This window comes from Kogia breviceps, chromosome 8 (assembly GCF_026419965.1).
Source record: "Kogia breviceps isolate mKogBre1 chromosome 8, mKogBre1 haplotype 1, whole genome shotgun sequence".
In the NCBI taxonomy this organism is placed as follows: domain Eukaryota; kingdom Metazoa; phylum Chordata; class Mammalia; order Artiodactyla; family Physeteridae; genus Kogia; species Kogia breviceps.
This window is the reverse complement of record NC_081317.1, coordinates 457757-475658: the sequence shown is the minus strand read 5'-3', so window position 1 is coordinate 475658 and position 17902 is coordinate 457757. Positions and strand designations below refer to the sequence as shown.

The window sequence follows — 17902 nt, the reverse complement described above, 5'->3', positions numbered from 1 at the left end:
ACTTATGGTGCCATGACATGAGCTTTTTTAATGTTCATATAAAACTACTGGGGGGCTTCCCTGGTGGCGCAGTGGTTGGGAGTCCGCCTGCCAGTGCAGGGGATGCGGGTTCATGCCTTGCTCCGGAAGGATCCCACATGCCGCGGAGCGGCTGGGCCCCTGAGCTGTGGCCCCTGGGCCTGTACGTCCGGAGCCTGTGCTCCGCAACGGGAGGGGCCACGGTGGTGAGAGGCCCGTGTACCGCAAAGAAAACAAAAAACAAAAAGCAAAACAAAGAAAAACTACTTCTGGTGTTTTAAAGTAGCTTTAAAAAACAAGCCACGGGGGCTTCCCTGGTGGCGCAGTGGTTGAGAATCCGCCTGCCGATGCAGGAGACACGGGTTCGTGCCCTGGTCCGGGAAGATCCCACATGCCGCGGAGCAACTAAGCCCGTGAGCCATGGCCGCTAGGCCTGCGTGTCCGGAGCCTGTGCTCCGCAACGGGAGAGGCCACAGCAGTGAGAGGCCCGCATACCGCAAAAAAAAAAAAAAAAAAAAAAAAAAACAAGCCACGGGCTTCCCTGGTGGCGCAGTAGTTGGGAGTCCGCCTGCCGATGCAGGGGACGCAGGTTCGTGCCCCGGTCCGGGAGGATCCCACATGCCGCGAAGCGGCTGGGCCAGTGAGCCATGGCCGCTGGGCCTGCGCATCCGGAGCCTGTGCTCCGCAACGGGAGAGGCCACGACAGTGAGAGGCCCGCGTACCGCAAAAAACAAAAACAAAAAAAACAAGCCACTCCTTGTAGTTAATATAAATAGTTGCTTAAATAAGTACGAAGAACTGAAAGTCAGAAACACAGGAAACTGACAAGACAGAGCTGGGAACCATGCCCCACCCACACCCTGCCCCCTGCTGCCACAGAATCACCATTTTGAAGGGGCCCTGCAGATAAGGTTTATTTAAGAGGCCAACAGCTTTTCTGACTGCCTACCTGGAGGTTCCATAAGATGCAATGAGCCCTATACAGAAAAACTGCATGCAGTCAGAATCTCAGTGAGATGGTCTGAGGACAATTCATTCTCAGAAAAGATAAAGACATACTCTTGCTTTTATTGGTGGAAATGGTCTTTATGATGTCAAACCAAGTAACTTCCCTAGCTCAGCTATTCTCCCACTCCCAGAGGTGAAGAACATGATCATAAAAGGAGCAAGTGGCTAGAAGACTGATGTCAAAGTGAGCTGCCTCCAGATGGTGGTCACAGTCACAGATCTTGGTCCCTGAGGCCTGCAGCTGGCTGCCGTTCTTGTCCTCTGCAAAGGGCTGGAGAGGAGTCTTCAGCTTGCCTCCACTCTGGTGTTTGGTACCACCCTCTCCATCAGCATCAGCTAAACGCTCAAAACAGGGTGCCGGCGACTGGGCCGCAACTTTCAGGGTATAGACTGCGTCCGCTGTTTTGGCTCCTGGGTCGCTGCCAGGAGAGGACCCCAAGCAGAATGACGGATGGGTCTGCGGCAAGCGGCGGAAGTACAGCCAGGACCAGTCGGCTCCATACACCAGCGAGCTGGGCAAGGTGTAGGACGGAGTGACTGGGAACGCTTCCTGATTCTCCTCTGGAGCGAGACAGGAGGACATGGGAAACTTACCCAGGGTTGATCTCATCACCTCCACCCAATGGCCCTACCCACCCTCGAAGCGAGACAATGTGCCAAGAGCAACCAGTGTCACGCAGAGGACTATCAAGACGCAGACAGACAAGCAGAGAAACACAGACCATCATCCTGCAGGGAGTGCACTCTGTGTTCCCGAGAGAGGAGTTAGCCTGCACTACAGAGCTAACCCATACGCTAACCCATACCCTAACCCTACAGACTAACCCTGACGCGTACCCTAAACCTAACCCGTGCCATAACCCTACAGAGCTAACCCTAACCCATACCCTAACCCTACAAAGCTAACCCTAACCCTAACCCATATCCTAACCTGTACCCTAACCCTACAGAGCTAACCCTAACCTGAACCTGAACCCTTAGGACTCGGCAGAAGCTTCTCGTTAAGACTTAAAAGCAAAGGACAAACGAGTGAGCCAAATGGAGGGAAAGGGGTGTATGAGAAATAAAGGGAACAGCACGTGTAAAGCACAGAGGTGGAAAGACCCTGGTGTGTGTGAGGAACCACACGAGTGGACGTGGCTGAGGTGTCATCAGGAACTGGCGACACGTCAGAAGGGTCCTGTCATGCAGAGCTCGGCGTGCTGCATTAGAGAGTTTGGACTTGAGCTTGGAAAGGGAGTAACTCACTGAAGGGTTGAAGCCTGAGCAGCTTTCTTTATGGTGAGTTGCTATGGCAACTCTGAAGACAGAGGGCAGGACGGGCAAAGGCCCGGCCTTATTCTGGACTGAACACGGCTGAGAAAGTGTGAAAGTAATATGTGACCAGAAAAAGAAATGATGAGGTGTCACCAAACCTGAGATGGTCAAGGGTCCAGGGCAAGGCCGAGGCTGGCAAGAGCAGCCTCAGAAAACCAGTGGCCAGTGAGCTGGGGATGTGGGCTTAGAAAACTGTCACCAGCCGGAAGGCCCAGTGGCTGGCCATTCAGTCTTCAGTCACCCTGGATGCCACTGCCACCTCCCAAGTGCAGGGATCAACGCCACTGCACTCTGAATTGTGATCAGAATCTGAATCACGACCAGAATAAGCAGTGATGTGGAAAGGCTGCAGCTGGCATCAGGAAACACACCAAGGATACTACCAGGGCCCTGGAGATCCTCCTCCGTAACCCAGGGCTTTGCCTGAGCAGAGGCGGCTCCAGGGAGGAGCTGGACACCAAGCTTCCCCTGAGAGCAGAGGCGCCCTGGCACCACCACCGAAGGAAGCTCCCAGGAGACCTCCCGCTCCATGGTGTGCACGCTGGGGTACCAGGAGGCAGGGGTCACTGGGACGATAAAGGCACACTGTAGCCGTACATCCAACCGGTGGCAGCACCCGCTCGTGGCCCAGGTGGACACAGCAGCCTTCCTACCACACAGTAATGCCACACGGTAACAGCACATCCGCTGCTCAGGTGCATGTGTAGCATGAACTGAACCACCATGCTGGGTAACAAGAAGTTGAAAAGTTCCGTAAAGTAGAAACAGTACAAGCAGCACTTTGCTGCGATCACAACGCAATAAAACGAAATTAATAATGTGGTCAAAATATGAGAAATTGCTTCCACCTAGAAATTTTAGAAGCTTCTACTAAACCACACTTGGGTAAAAGGGGAAATACAAACGCAAGTCATAGAATTTCTTCATAAAAATGAAAGTGAAATTACATATCAGAACCTAACAATGTGGTTAAATCAGAGAAAAATTCAGACATAAAAATGCTTAATACAAAGTAATAAAGTGAATTGTATTCTCAGCTCAAAATGCTAGAAAAAGAACAAAGGAGGCACAAGGAGAGAAACAACAAAGATAAAAGGAGAGATTGATGAGGTGGAGAACAGAAACCTCAAGACTATAATAAAAAATTAAAACCCTGCTTCTTTAAAAGAAGTAAAATATACACACTACTAACTAACCTAATTAAAGAAAAAGACATTAAAAATATTTTATACTTGCATAAATATACAAAATAAAACATGATAAAGGGGTAATAACTTTAGAGAAGAAACGTTTTTTTTTAAATCAAAGTGACTTTACACATCTTTGGGCAAATAAATTTCAAAATGTAGATGAAATGAATAGCTGCCTAGGAAAATACGGTTCACCAAAATTGACCCCAGGCCTTCCCTGGTGGTCCAGTGGTTAAGACTTCACACTTCCACTGCAGGGGGCGTGGAAGATCCCGCATGCTGCCTGGCGTGGCCAAAAAAAAAGAAAACAAAATTGACCGCAGTAGAGACATAAAGCATAAACAAACCAACACAGAACCATCATTCAAAAATATATCAGGCCCAGATAGTCTCACAGTAGATTTTTTTTTTTTTTTTACCAAATCTTGAATGAAAAGATAATTATTCAATTATCAAGAGAAATTATTCAAGAGAAAATGAAGAAAATTTTTCACACTTTTGGTTGTGATTCTCACATGAACCAAACATAATGCTGCTAAATACCACAAAAGATTGTGTCTCCTTTGAACATTAATGAAAGTCCCAAATAAAGTATTACCAGAGTCCAATACCATGCTAAAAAAAAAAAAAACACACCTTCCGAAGACACACAGATGGCCGAAAGGCACGTGAAAAGACAATCAATCATCAGAGAAACGCAAATAAAAACCACAATGAGATATAACCTCACACCTGTCAGAATGGCCATCATCAAAAAGACCACAAATAACAAATGTTAGTGAGGATGTGGAGAAAAGGAAACCCTCCTGCACTGTTGGTGGCAATGTAAACTGGTGCAGCCACTGTGGAAAACAGTATGGAGGTTCCTCAAAAAACTGAAAATAGAACTAACTACTGTATGATCTGGCAATTCCACCGCTGGGTACATATCCGAAGAAAATGAAAAAATTCAAAAAGATATATGCACCCCAGTGTTCACAGCAGCATTATTTACAATTTCCAAGACATGGAAGCAACCTAAGAGTCCACCAACAAATGAATGGATAAATAACATGTGATATATATATACAGTGGAATATTACTCAGCCATAAAAAAGAATGAAAATTTTGCCATCTGCAACATGGATGGACCTGAAGGGTATTATGCTTAGTGAAACAGGTCAAAGAAAGATAAATATTATATGATATCACTTATATATAGAATCTAAACTATAAAACAACTAGTGAATATAACAAAAAAGTAACAGATGTAGAGAACAAACTAGTGGTTACCAGTAAGGGGAGGGAGAGGGGAGGGGCAAGATATAGGGGATTAAAAGGTATAAACTATTATGTATAAAATAAATACACTACAAGGATATATGGTACAGGGACTTCCCCGGCAGTCCAGTGGGTAGGAGGACCCTGCGCTTCCACTGCAGGGGGCATGGGTTCGATCCCTGGTTGAGGAACTAAGATCCCACATGCCACGGCCAAAAAGCAAAAACAAGAAAAGGATATACTGTACAGCACACGGAATATAATCAATATTTTAAAATAACTATAAACAGAATATAACCTTTAAAAACTGTTAACCAGTATATTGTATACCTAAAACATAATACTGTAAATCAACTATACCTCAAAAAAAGTTTTTGAGAACTAAAACAAAACAAAACCATAACCAAGTGGGATTTACTCCAGGAATATATCCCATATTAGGAAATCCATAAACAAAATTTACCATATTAATATATCTAAGGAGAAAAGTAATACAGTTCAATAGATATTATAAAAGCGTTTGACAAAAAAATCAACAATTCCTGATTTTAACAAATACTCATGAAAACATGGATTGATGAACACTAAGCACACACACTAGTCCTTATATATCATCAAACCAAATGGGAACCAGCAGGGACCCTATCAAGGTCAGGAATAGGGCTTCCCTGGTGGTGCAGTGGTTGGGAATCTGTCTGCCAGTGCAGGGGACACAGGTTCGAGCCCTGGTCTGGGAGGATCCCACATGCCGTGGAGCAGATAAGCCCACGTGCCACAACTACTGAGCCTGTGCTCTTGAGCCCGTGCAGCACGACTACTGAGACCATGCACCCTAGGGCCCACGTGCCACAAATACTGAGCCTGCGTGCTGCAACTACCGAAGCCTGCATGCCTAGAGCCTGTACTCCGCAACAAGAGAAGCCACCGCAATGAGAAGCCCGTGCACCGCAATGAAGAGTGGCCCCCGCTCGCCACAACTAGAGAAAGGCTGCACGCAGCAACGATGACCCAATGCGGCCAAAAAAAAAAAAAAAAATTAAAAACAAACAAACAAACAAACAAGCAAAAAAAGCAACTTATGGGATGCAGTGAAAGCAGAGCTTGGAGGGCAACTCATCACTGTAAATCCTACGCTAAAAAAGAGAAAGTTTGCCAATTGTTTTACAGCAGAACTATCAGAGCACATTCATGTGATAGAAATGATGCAATACCGCAAAAACAAAACAAAACAAAAGAAATGATGCAACAGACGGAGGACTGAAGATTCAGAAGACGAAGCCCTTGAGGGCAGCCAGTATGGGGAGGAGACTGACCCTGGAACCACGATGGGAGGTGTCTATAACCCCTTGTTCGTACAGAGGAGGGGGACGGGAGGTCACGAGGGATGCACGAGGCGGGGAGAGCAGGGGGTGGGGGTTTAAGAAAAGAAAACGTGCAACAGTCCTAACAGTGAAGAATCACTGGCTACAGAAGGGTCAAGGTTTGCCTGGCAAGGGACCCACAGTAGCATAAGCTTGAAGTGAGATCACGAAGGGTGGCTGTTTCCCTCCAGCCGTGTCCTGTGGCTCAGGCATAAGCAGACTGGGGTTTACCAGTGCTGGATTCTGCCCAGAGAGTATGAGGAAGGAGCAAGGGGAAGAGTTTAACGATGTTTGGAACATAAGGCCACGGAGCCTACACTGTCCGCAAGCAGGGAGACTTGGCAAAAGGTGGGACAAGGACGGTTATGAAAGCGACCGGTGGTTAACACCTCTGGAGGAGAGGCCCCGATAGGGCCAGCAGAGTGCTGAATGCAGAAGGTACCAAAATGGAGACGGTCAGGGAAGAACCATGATTAGAGAGCAGCATGCTTGAAACCGAGATTCTGAAGAGGGCAGACTTACAAATCATGGCAAGGCCTAGGGGGTGACCCTGGGAACATGTGGAGGGTGCAGGAAGAGCCTGGAGGAGCAAGGAGGCAGGAAACTGGGAGCCCCCGCCCCAGGCCCCCCACTCACCTATTGCCTTTTGGCAGCTGAAGATCGTAAAGCCGCCATGCATACACGCTGCCAGGAGCAGGTGGTAGTGGAAAGGGTGCCACTTGAGTCTCCACACCCCGCCCTGCATGGGCATGTCCGCCAACGGCTGCTTCATGCTCCGAGTGTCCCAGAGAAGAACGTGCTCGTCGTAGCTAAAACCCATCGACCGCAGAGAGCGTGCGGGAAAGCAAGGCCCCGGGGCAGCAGGGGTCACTTCCCGGAAGACCCAGCCCACTTCCCCTCCAGGACACGGTTCCTTTCCCAAACCCCGACGCCCACACTCTGGGTGGAAAGGTGGCCCAGTCAAGCATCGCAAAGGTCAACGGGAGGAAAGGAGGTGACGGTGCAGGAGGAACCCATGTGCATGGGCCCTAGGGGACTCACCTTCCCGTGGCCAAGATGTTCTCGCGATGGGGGCTACTCTGGATACTGCACACGCCCATGGAGTGTCTGGGAGCGAAGGGTGAGCCTGAGCCAGTGCCCGGCAGCGCTGCCCCTGCCGCGGAGGCCGCGGTGCGGGCGGGGAGGGCTGGCCCCCCACGCCGAGCAACGGCCCCTTGGCGACTTACCTCCTGCTTGTGAACACAGACGTGCCAGGGGTCCTGGTGTCCCAGCCTTTCAGAAGGCCATCGTCCCCACCTGCATGGAAACAGAAAACACCCACTGATGAGGAAGGACACTGACAACAGGACCTGGCCGTTCCTCAGGGAGTGGGTTTATGTCTGTGAGGAAATTCCCACGGGTGGCTTTTCTCGGGTTTCAGGCTGCCACGGGCAGGGGAGACCCAGAAACAGCCACCCCTGTGCTGTCACCGTGTCTTCAGACACCGGCAGGGAAGAAGGGAGAGACAGAGGCTACACCCGTAGGAAAAGGGCAGACCTTCTGTGGGAGCAGAGTGACCAGGTCACACAAGACTCAACGCTTTGGGCTCCCGATGCCGGGAACCAGTGGCCCCGGCGAAGGGCTCCGAGCAGACCCGCGTGCAGGAGGCATCAGACACGGAGGCTCTGTAAGGTTCTGGAAGCTTTGACACACCACCATGTGCTTTAAAGAGAAATGCCCTTTGTAACCTTACAGTAAAAGAGTCCTGTGCTTGTTTGGGGGAAACTGAAAGGATAGAAAGAACAAGGGAGCTGGTGCCCTGACCCACAACCAGTCTTTGAAGAAAAGCAACATCAAGATAGAATGTCATGGTATCTCGAGGGAAGGGAAGAAACGCTGAAGAGGAAGACCTACAGAGAGGACAAAAAGGAGCAAAAAAACCACATCTGCCTGAAACGCCATCTGTCCGTCATCTACATCTACCACCCACCCACCCACCCATCCGTCCATCCACCATCCATCCACCCACCCACTCACCCATCCATCCACCATCCATTCACCCATCCATCCATCCACCCACCCATCCATCCATCCACCATCCATCCACCCACCCATCCGGCCATCCACCCACCCGTCCACCATCTACCCACCCATCCATCCATCCACCCACCCATCCACCCACCATCCATCCATCCATTTATCTACCCATCCGTCCACCCACCCACCCATCCATCCATCCACCATCCACCATCCATCCACCCACCATCCATCCACCCACCCACCATCCACCCACCCATCCATCCATCCACCCACCCATCCATCCATCCACCACCCACCCACCCATCCACCATCCATTCACCCATCCGTCCATCCACCCACCCATCCGTCCACCCACCCACCCATCCATCCATCCACCCACCCACTCACCCACCCACAGGTACTTACTGAGCACACTACAAATCCCTGCACCAGACCAAACGGATACGGGATGAACGTGATCTATAACAAAGCGGACCAGCAGAATCCGTCCATCCGGGCACTGAGCCTACGTGTGAGCCTCAAATACAAGCGGCCATTCTGCGGCAAATTTGTGAAGAGAACTGGTGTGGCTTCTTTACACACTGGTCTCTCCTCTTTCTCTCACACTCCACATTTGCTCCACCAGGAAACCCTCCTGATGGACCTTCACACAAAGCAGTCTTCCCACGTCTCCATCTCTCCACTGCTCCCACCTCAGCCCGAGTCATTCTCACACCTCGCCTGCATGGCAGGTCTCCAGCCTATACCCTCACCCCCTCGCAGTCTATACTCAACATATTAGCTGAAGGGATCCTCTTAAACTTTTTTTTAAATTTATTTTTTAAATTTATTTTTTATTATTATTATCTTTTGGCTGCGTTGGGTCTTCGTTGCCGCACGCGGGCTTTCTCGAGTTGCGGTGAGCGGGGGCTACTCTTCATTGCGGTGTGCGGGCTTCTCATTGTGGTGGCCTCTCTTGTTGCAGAGCACGGGCTCTAGGTGCACAGGCTCAGTAGTTGTGGCTCACAGGCTCTAGAACACGGGCTCAGGAGTTGTGGCTCACGGGCCCAGCCGCTCCGCGGCATGGGGGATCTTCCCGGACCAGGGCTCGAACCCGTGTCCCCTGCATTGGCAGGCGGATTCTTAACCAGGGAAGTCCCGGCTCCTCTTAAATTTTAAAATGTAAGTCGGGAAATGTCATTCCTCTCTTCAACATCCTACAATGGCTTCATTCTAGTCCGAGCAAAAGCCCAAGTCCCCGCTGTGGCCTGCGAGGCCCCATGCCCTGTCTCTGTGACTCCTGATCTTGCCTTCTCTATCCTACCGCTCACTCATGTCATCCTGGCCATACTGGCCACTCGCTACTCTGAACACACCAGGCTCTATAATGGGACGATCTGCACCTGCCTGCAGCACCTGAGGCCCTCGGCCTGCTCTAGCTTTCTTCTTTCCAAAGCACTTGTCGCCTACAGTGCACGTCACGCTTAGCGTTCACCGCCCATCTCCCCCCAAGCGACGCAAGTGCAGTGAAAGCAGGGACCGTTGTCTCTTGCTCACGGACGCCTCCTGAAGCCCCAGGACAGCGCTTGGCACATAGTAGGTGCTCAACAGATGCTTGTTAGATGAATAAATTGGTGTTGAATTATTAAATCACTGTCCTCCTACACCCTTGCTCTGAATTAGCTAAGCCTCAAGGTAGAAGAACTAATCTACAAATGAGAGCTCAAAGAATTAAATCTTTATCGTTCTCCCTGAGTCTGTTCAAGGGTGTGACAGCAAAAACTCCAGAAAGGATCCTGTCTCAGGGGAAAAGAAGCATTAAACACAAAATCATAATCAGGATGAGCGGGACTTCCCTGGCGGCCCAGTGGTTAGGAATCCACGCTTCCAGTGCAGCGGGCTCAGGTTCAATCCCTGGTCAGGGAATTAGGTTCCTGTAGGCCGCACAGCGTGGCCTAAGAAATGAATCAATCGATTGATTACTTTTTAAAAAGAAGAAGAGAAAACCAACAAGACAGAGACTGACGGGAGCAGCGAGCGGACAGAGGTGTGTGATCTGGGTGAGCAGACCTTGCCCTGGGGCCGGGACATTGGGCAGGCGCAGGCGTGTAACAGGGCGACACAGGGGTACGGGGCTCAGCTGGGGGCCCGCGGAGTGAGGCGCCGGGAGCCACCAGCACAAGCGCTGCGGTGCCGGCAAGACAATGCAGAAAAGCTCGGGAAACAAGGTCTGGTTAAACACAGGGTTCGTAGAAGAGACACAGTAACTGAAGTCAGGAGGGCAGCGGTGCGGAGCGAGAGGAGGATCCCGACAGAGGTCAGAGGACGGTGAACACTTCGGCGCGGAGGGAAAGGAGCCCACAAAGCAGAAGGAAGAGAAGCCAGAGAAAGAAGGGGAAAGTCCAGATGGCATGGCGCTGATGACCCAGGGAAAAGAATGTGAGGGGGGCGAGGGGGCGGGCATGTGAACACCACTGAGGGGCCAAGACGAGGCCGATGTGCTCGCTGGACTGGGCACCACAGCTGTCCCGCAGGGCCTCAGCAGGAGCTTCTGGGGGCCCAGTGAGACGACTGTGCAGCATCCTGGCAGGCCGGCGGAACAGCCCTGCAGCCCTGGCCTCCCCGTCTCGCCCTGGAGCTCAGAACACCACCAGCAACTGGACGCAGAAAGGGATACGGGCGCAGATGGTTTCTTGCCTCTGCAAATTCAGCAGCTCCTCTTCTGTCTTCTCAGAGACCCGTGCCCTCCCCTGCCATAAGCGTGAAAGGAGCTGACCTGAACTACCTCGTTCCCACGGCAGCACCCCACTCCATACACAGCACTCTCAATACCAGGAGGTCAGGACCCGCTCTCTCGCTCACGCGTCCCTTTCCCTGGGAAGATAAACTACTCCAAAAGGGAAGAGACAAGACTGAAGCGCATGACAGGTCAATACTGGACCCAAAGCACCAGGTGGAAAGCAAGGAGCTCCGGCTGGACTTCCGAGTGGGAGAAGCAGCGTCTGACACTCAGAGCGATGGTGGGGGCGGCTCCTAAGGGGTCGGCTCCAACACCGGGGGCACTGCCACCCAAGACCTGTGGCGCCGCAGCAAACTGCACTGCACTCTCCAAGGAGCAGTTAAGTGAACACCAGCTACAGCTTTTGTCCCAGAAGACAGACTCTCCAAAAAGGTCTTTGAGATCCCAACGTGGCCAGAATCACGCCCTTGGCCCGTGCCGCCTCAGCAAATCTTCAGAGCGGGGCGCCCAGCGGAGGAGTACCAACCTGAATACACGACTTCCGTTTGCCAGTAATCGAAAGCAGCAGCCCAGGCCTCAAAGTGATGGGCCTGCCACGTGCCCACAGCCTGCATTCCCGGCCCTGCCTGGTACGCCTGCAGGAGATGGAGCTGCCCGCTGGAGTCGCTGCTAATGATCTTCAAGGGCTGGTCACTGGCCCTAGACACAGGGAAGCAGTGGGGAAATCTGGCTGAAATATGTCCACTGACCCAAACTCACCGCCTCTTCTGGCTCCCCACCGGTGATGCTTTATGCCCCCAAGGCCTGTCACAGAGAGGCTCTCCAGGACCTGGTACGGGGACACGCTTCTTAAGAGGCTTGCCTGGGCAGAGACCTAAGCTACCAGTAGCTTGTCAAAATAAACCAGGGTCATCTTCTCCTGATGAAAACACTCTTTTTAGACGAGGACCGGCAGTGATACTGCCAGGCTTGGGGAGCCACAATCAAGGCCAGCACAAGGTGGCTTTCCTTCCCTCTTTCATGAAAATAGGAAGGGACCCTCAGAGGAAAGACTCAGGCCCGTCACCGCTGGCCCTCACCTTCCGGCTTTCCCAGTGGACCAGTCCAAGGACAAGGCCAGACACTGCTTTCCCAGGGCAAAGCGGGAGAACGGCTGCAGTGTGTAAGAGTTCTGCTGGAGAGAAAAGAACGCCATCAAAGAGGAACAGCCCCGGAACCCTGAGAAGACTATTCCCCTGGCTTGGGTATGCCATGCTTTCCTCATCTACTCGGCGAACAAAGTGTGTCAGTCACTCACTCACAGCAGAACCTGAGGACAGGGACTTCCCTGGTGGCACAGTGGTTAAGAATCCGCCTGCCAGTGCAGGGGACACAGGTTTGAGCCCTGGTCCGGGAAGATCCCACGTGCCGCGGAGCAACTAAGCCCGTGCGCCACAGCTACTGAGCCTGCGCACCTAGAGCCCTCGCTCTGCAACAAAGACAAGCCACCGCAATGAGAAGCCCGCTTGCAGCAACAAAGACCCAACGCAGCCAAAAAATAAAATAAAAAAAAAAAGAACCTGAGAACACTGCAGATGGCCCAAGCCCTCCAGAAGCCCTCACACCTGAAGGAGGACTTTCCCACACGTGTGACCCCAGGGGAAGCAGGTCTCTGCTCCTCAGACCCGTCGCTGTCCAAGCCCTCCTGGAGACTACTGCAGGCTCCAGGGAGCACCACTGGTGCGGGTTCCCCACTGCTCAGGCCTCCAGGGACAGAGACAAAAAGAACTTTCCTCTGAGTCTCTTTCAGAAGCCACAGCTAGCCATTAAAATGCTGTTCCTCTTTTCTGAGGTCTAAGTTTTACTATCTAAGCAACCTAGACAGCGCTCAACTCCATCAACAGGGTTCCAGCAGCTGTATCCTCTCTTGAATTTACCTGTTCCTGCCTCCAGCTCTGGTTCTAGATAGCCTCCTCAGATATTTCTTCCTTCTTTCCTAAGACAGGGCTGCTGCTCTCAGCTGGCCTGAAGCAAGGACCTTGCTATACAAGCGCTCAGGGGCCATGAATCCCAGGCCAGCTGGGCCTCTGCTCCAATCCCACTTGCAGCACCTACATTACAGTGGGTCCCCCCACAGAAAGGGCACGGTCTTGTGGGCTGCTTCCTTCAACCCACTATATGCCTTCCCTGTCCCCTCCCTCCCCCAACATGTGGTCATTTTACAAATGCACGGTACAGGATCACTGTCAGATGCTTGGGAAAATACATGTAGGAATCACGCGCTCTCCTAATTATCAATGAGAAACACCACTTTCACCCAGTAAATGCGCTGCTCTTCTTAGCCCCAGCATCATCAACCCAGGGTGCTGGCCCAGGCTTTCCTTACAGGACTTTCAGGTCCACTGACAGCCCCTCTGTTGATGACACACAAGGTGTCCTACCCTTGGAGTTAGATACAGAACCCAATAACTCAAAGCAGACCGTGTGCTACCTCAGAATGCTTTATGGTGAAGTTCACCGCTGAACACAAACTATTCTAGAAAAATATTTGTATCAGCACATCCTCCATCCCAAACCCCCTCCATCCAGGTTCTTTCCACCGCCCACTAAGCCTGGCCCCAGTTACTGACCTCGGCTCGCACCAAGCGGAGTAGCTCTATGGACCCAGAAGCATCTGCCACTCCCAAGAGTGCATGGCCGGCCACCGCAACGTGGCACCTGAGGAGAGAAGGCATGTGACAGTCACAACACAGAACATGCCAGAATACAGGAGAACACTATGCGCCCCCACGACTCATTGTTTACATTTCAGCTCCAGGGAATTCCCTGGTGGTCCAGTGGTTAGAACTCTGCGCTTTCACTGCCAAGGGCCCAGGTTCGATCCCTGTTCGGGGAACTAAGATCCCACAAGCTGCGCAGCACGGCAATCAATCAATCAATCTATCTATCAATTTATTTCAGCTCCAAAACCAGGTTGGAGCCTACAGTTCTGTTCCAACAAGATCACTCAGCTTAGGAAGCAGAAAACCAGCCTCACTTCCCAGACTGACAGTGCCTGTAGGGCTTGGAAACTGAAAAAGGAAATGAGCCCCGAGTCTACAGCATCCTCCAAGTGCCAGCAGGCAGGCAGGACAGCACAGTAAAGAAATGAACCCAAACTTCAGACACCTCCCCGTCCTGTTGAATGCTGTCAGGCATCAGGCTCCTCTGACTAAACAATGAGGTACTCATGACAAATTCCAAACAAGGGGAACGGTTACCAAAGTTGTACCATTTCATGTCCAGGATCGCCGAAGTATCTCTTCTTTGGACCTCAAGCAGGGCACAAGGAGAGCTGTCCTCATTGAAACTATACAGGTAGAGACGACCCAAACGAATTTGAGGCTCATCAACATCCAGTCCACTCTACAAAAAATGCAAATGTGTTCTCTGATTTCCTTAATAAATACTGAGGAACCCAAGGAGTGGGAAAAGGGACTGAGGGAAAGAAGAGGTTTGCCAAGACTCCAGACCTCTGCCTGGAAGCAGCACCGATGATTTTCCGAGCTGGAGAAACGTCTCTTCTCTTGTACGTGATTAATGAGTAGGTGGATAAACCCTGCTGGACCCAGGATGGGATGCTCCTTCTAAGTGGGCCAGTAGGGAGGAGCTACAGTTAGGGTCCCCACAGGACACAGTTTGCCTGGGAGAGTCTTGGCTTAGGCCGGTTGCTCCGGTGCCATTTTTCAACCTTAAAAGTGTCCTGGTTTGGATCCGCATAACTAGATGCCTTCAAGAGATTACGTACAGCTCCTATGAAATCCCATTTTCTCTTTGCTTTAGACTTCATCCATAACCTTGACGACGCCTGCAGAGAGAGGACATCCCACTTTCAGGATGCCCTGTCTCTAACATACATTCTGGCCACAAGGTCAAGGTCGCATCCACACCTCCTGAACGACTCCACACAAGACTTTTCCCTTTCAGCCTCCCCCGCAGTAGATCATAGAGGTCTCAAAGCCTGTGGTCGGCTCTGCCTCTGAAGAGCCTTCTCTCGCCCTTCTTGAGAGAGGAGTTCGAGTCTGAGGCTTTAGGTGCTCGGGAAATGCCACCTGAGATCGCAGACCTGCAAACCCACGGTGAAAACCTCCCTAGGCCAGGATGGCCCCGCGCACCTTGCTCTCCGGGTCGGCGGGCTGGTCCTCCGGCTTCCGCAGCTGGTAGGTGCCGCACGCCAGCAAGTGCCTGCAGCCCTCCAGCGGGCACCACTCCACGGAGTCCACGGTGTGCTCCGTGTCCACCGCCTGCAACAGGCGGACGCGACTGCCGGCCGCCCAGCATTCGGAGAAGGACGCGGCGGCGACCGGGGTGGCGGACAGCGGGCGGCGGCGGAGAAGAGAGGAAGCCAGGCTGTCAGCAGGGTGGCCAGGCTTGCGGCGCCAAGAAGGTGCACAGCCCAAGGGGCGGTACTTCTCCCACTTCCGCCGCCGTCCCCATGACTCCTTCCGGGGAGGGACTTCCGGCCCCCGTGGACGCCAGCGTGAGCCCGAGACCTCACGCCCCCTGCCGGCCGGCGGACCTCGACTGGACCCACGTGCCACGGCGCGCCCCCTGTCGTGGCGGCGAGACGCCTGGGAGGGGGCAGCCGAGCGTCCAGCAGTCACGGGCGAGCTGGGCTCTGAAGGGGGAGCAGAGAAAAGCAGGGCATGGAGGTGGGGTGTGCAAAGGGCCTGGGCGTCCAGGGAGCAGAGGCCAGGGTCTGACCCAAAATGGCTGGGCCTGGGCTGCCCTCCCTCACCCTGGTCATGTCCACCCCAAGGAGCTGCCCATAGGGCAGTAAGCGCGGCGCATTGGTGGGCGCACATCTGCCTGCCAGGACAGCAGAGAAAGGAGACAGGGTCGGCCACAGGGCCCCGAGCACGGGTGGTGGACGGGAAGGTGGCCAGAAGGCATGGAGAAGAGCCAACGTCTGAGCCCCAGGGGCAGGGGTCTGTGCGCCAGTTAGATTTAGGATGAAGGGGAGGACACCCAGCACAGCCACGACCTGATTTGGTAAACCAAGTACGTGCCGACAGCATTCAATAAAGTCAGTGAACTCTACAGAACAGGTTTGGGGAAGGCAAGTGTCTGATAGTGTTATGGATTGGATTGCGTCCCCCCAAAAGATGTTGAAGTCTTATCTCCAGTACCACAGAATGTGACCTTTGGAAACAGGGTCTTTACAGAAGTAATCCAGTTAAAATGAGGTCATTGGGGTGGCCCTAATCCAATGGGACTGGCATCCTTAGGAAGGGGAGATGTGGTCTGTTAGACACCAATGGAAGACAATGTAAAGACTGGTAGGTCTCTACGAGGCAAGGACCGCCTGAGGCTGCCGGAAGCTGGGAGAGCCTGGAACAAACTTTCCCTAGAGCCTTCAGAGGGAGCATGGCCCTGCCCACACCTTGATTTGAGAATTCTGGCTTCTAGGACCTAGACCATACATTGTTTTCAGCCATCAGCTTGAGATAATTTGTTATGGCAGCTCCAAAAAACGGGACAAGACAAATCCACATGGATACCTGGGTAGTTAGCCTGTGGTTTTTAAAGTGGTTTCTATCGCTAGAAATACAGATGCCAGTCAGCAGCTCAGATGGCAGCTGAAGCAGAGAAGCAGAAAAGGTTGGTCAGGAAGCAACAGGACACCCTGAAATGGCTGAGCCACACATCTTGATTTGATCTGGTACAAAAGGCAGTCAGGCCAAGCAGCTCCCTACACCTCGCTCCAAACAGGTAAACATGGCTCACGTTTTAACCATGAATGAATGTTGAACTTTCAGATGCTCTCAGACGTGTGGCTACAAAAATCAGAGGTTCGGGGCCTTCGGAAGAGAAAAGAAACCAGGGGCTGGATATGAAATAAAGAACAAGGGAAGCAAAGGGGAATGAAAACACTGTGTGGACCCTGGGGCAGCTTCGCGAGGGCATCCACTCCAGAAGCCTTGATACGAGCAAACCCTAGGCCCCCATGGCCACCACCCTCTTAGCTCCAGCCCAGACTCGAGTCTCTTAACAAGTAGCACAAGACACAGCACCATCAGGAGGGGACAGCCACCAGCTACAGCACCAGCTCCTGCAGCCACGTTGGACAGCGATCCCCAGGTCAAGGTTATTCCAGATGAGCCATGAGCCACAGCAACAAGCACCCGGGATCAGGACCCATCATGGCATCCTATGGGTCGGCCGACACTCTGGCACTTCCCTTTCAATGTAATTTTCTGAGGAAGAGCTAGCTGACCACAAGACAGTCCTGATCAGGGAACGTAAACAGGCTGGAGGGCCGACCTGGCCGCTCCCCAAAGGACACAGGCAAGACACACAGCCTGTAGCCCAGGGCCTCCTCATCCCGGGAGCCTGTTTTTAAAAGCAGACCGAGCACTCAGGGCCCCATGCCTGGAAGACTACCCAAACCTCAACACGCTGGTCTACACCGGATTCCCCACCCCCGTGGGCCGGGCCAGAGCTGGCCTCTGAATTGGGAGTTATCCCGGCCGTGGGAACGTCCCGAGGGCTCAGGCCAGCTGTGGTCGGTAGGACAGTCTCTCAGGATCACACAGCCTCTTCTCTGACAGCTTTCTGAGCCCCCACTGGTGCTCAACCTGGGGTCTGGGGGAACCTGGAACAAAAAACCCCAACCTGGAAGAGGCACCACAGCTGACCTGCACGGTAGCAAGGTCTTCTCAGCAAAAACCCATGTGGGCACGTGGAGTCCCTTCACCTGCAGAAAAGTTGCTATCACCCATTTCCCCAGTCCTGTTCTCCAGGACGCACTGCCCAGGAGGCCTCCAAGTTCTGCAAAAGAAGCTACGGAAAGCTCAGCTCAGTTCACAGACCAAAGGCCATAAAGGGGCTAGCCCCAGCCAGGGAAGCAGAGCACACACAGGGCGTCCTGGGAGATTGCAGAAACACTGCAGACAGGAGGGCGTGGCAGGAGCCTGCAGGACCAACGTGGGGCCAGGGACGACCCAAGACAGATGTCAGCCTTCACTCTCCCTGGAGACCAGCAAGTTCCC

At 52.6% G+C, this 17902-nt stretch overlaps 1 protein-coding gene across 8 annotated transcripts; it reads right to left on the bottom strand.

Annotated features, from left to right (window-relative positions):
• Nucleotides 1-1066: 1066 nt before the first annotated feature.
• DPH7 (diphthamide biosynthesis 7) lies at nt 1067-16857 on the bottom strand. Of its 8 annotated transcripts, none has more exons than XM_059073204.2 (9): nt 15026-16857; nt 14143-14276; nt 13502-13589; nt 11972-12063; nt 11419-11591; nt 7381-7450; nt 7196-7261; nt 6791-6963; nt 1067-1587 (listed from the first exon to the last, which is right to left on the bottom strand). In XM_059073204.2, exons 1-9 carry the CDS (start codon nt 15926-15928, stop codon nt 1136-1138), a joined length of 2151 nt encoding a protein of 716 aa, XP_058929187.1. In that variant the 5' UTR covers nt 15929-16857; the 3' UTR covers nt 1067-1135. The 8 variants fall into 8 exon arrangements, with proteins under 8 accessions (XP_058929187.1, XP_058929185.1, XP_066896308.1 ...); XM_059073202.2 differs by having other exon boundaries at nt 11419-11618; nt 11972-12066; nt 15026-16016; XM_067040207.1 differs by having other exon boundaries at nt 11972-12066; nt 15026-16016.
• Nucleotides 16858-17902: the final 1045 nt, after the last annotated feature.

What these genes read in the sequence shown, in the direction of transcription:
- DPH7 (XM_059073202.2), bottom strand. Translation starts at nt 15,928, where the DNA reads ATGCTGTCGGCACGTACTTGGTTTACCAAATCAGGTCGTGGCTGTGCT. An exon ending in TCCGCTTGGTGCGAGCCGAG is followed by an intron (nt 12,067 to 13,501) that starts GTCAGTAACTGG and finishes TTTTCTCTCCAG; the next exon opens with CAGAACTCTTACACACTGCA. An exon ending in TCTGTGTTCACAAGCAGGAG is followed by an intron (nt 7,262 to 7,380) that starts GTAAGTCGCCAA and finishes CTTCGCTCCCAG; the next exon opens with ACACTCCATGGGCGTGTGCA.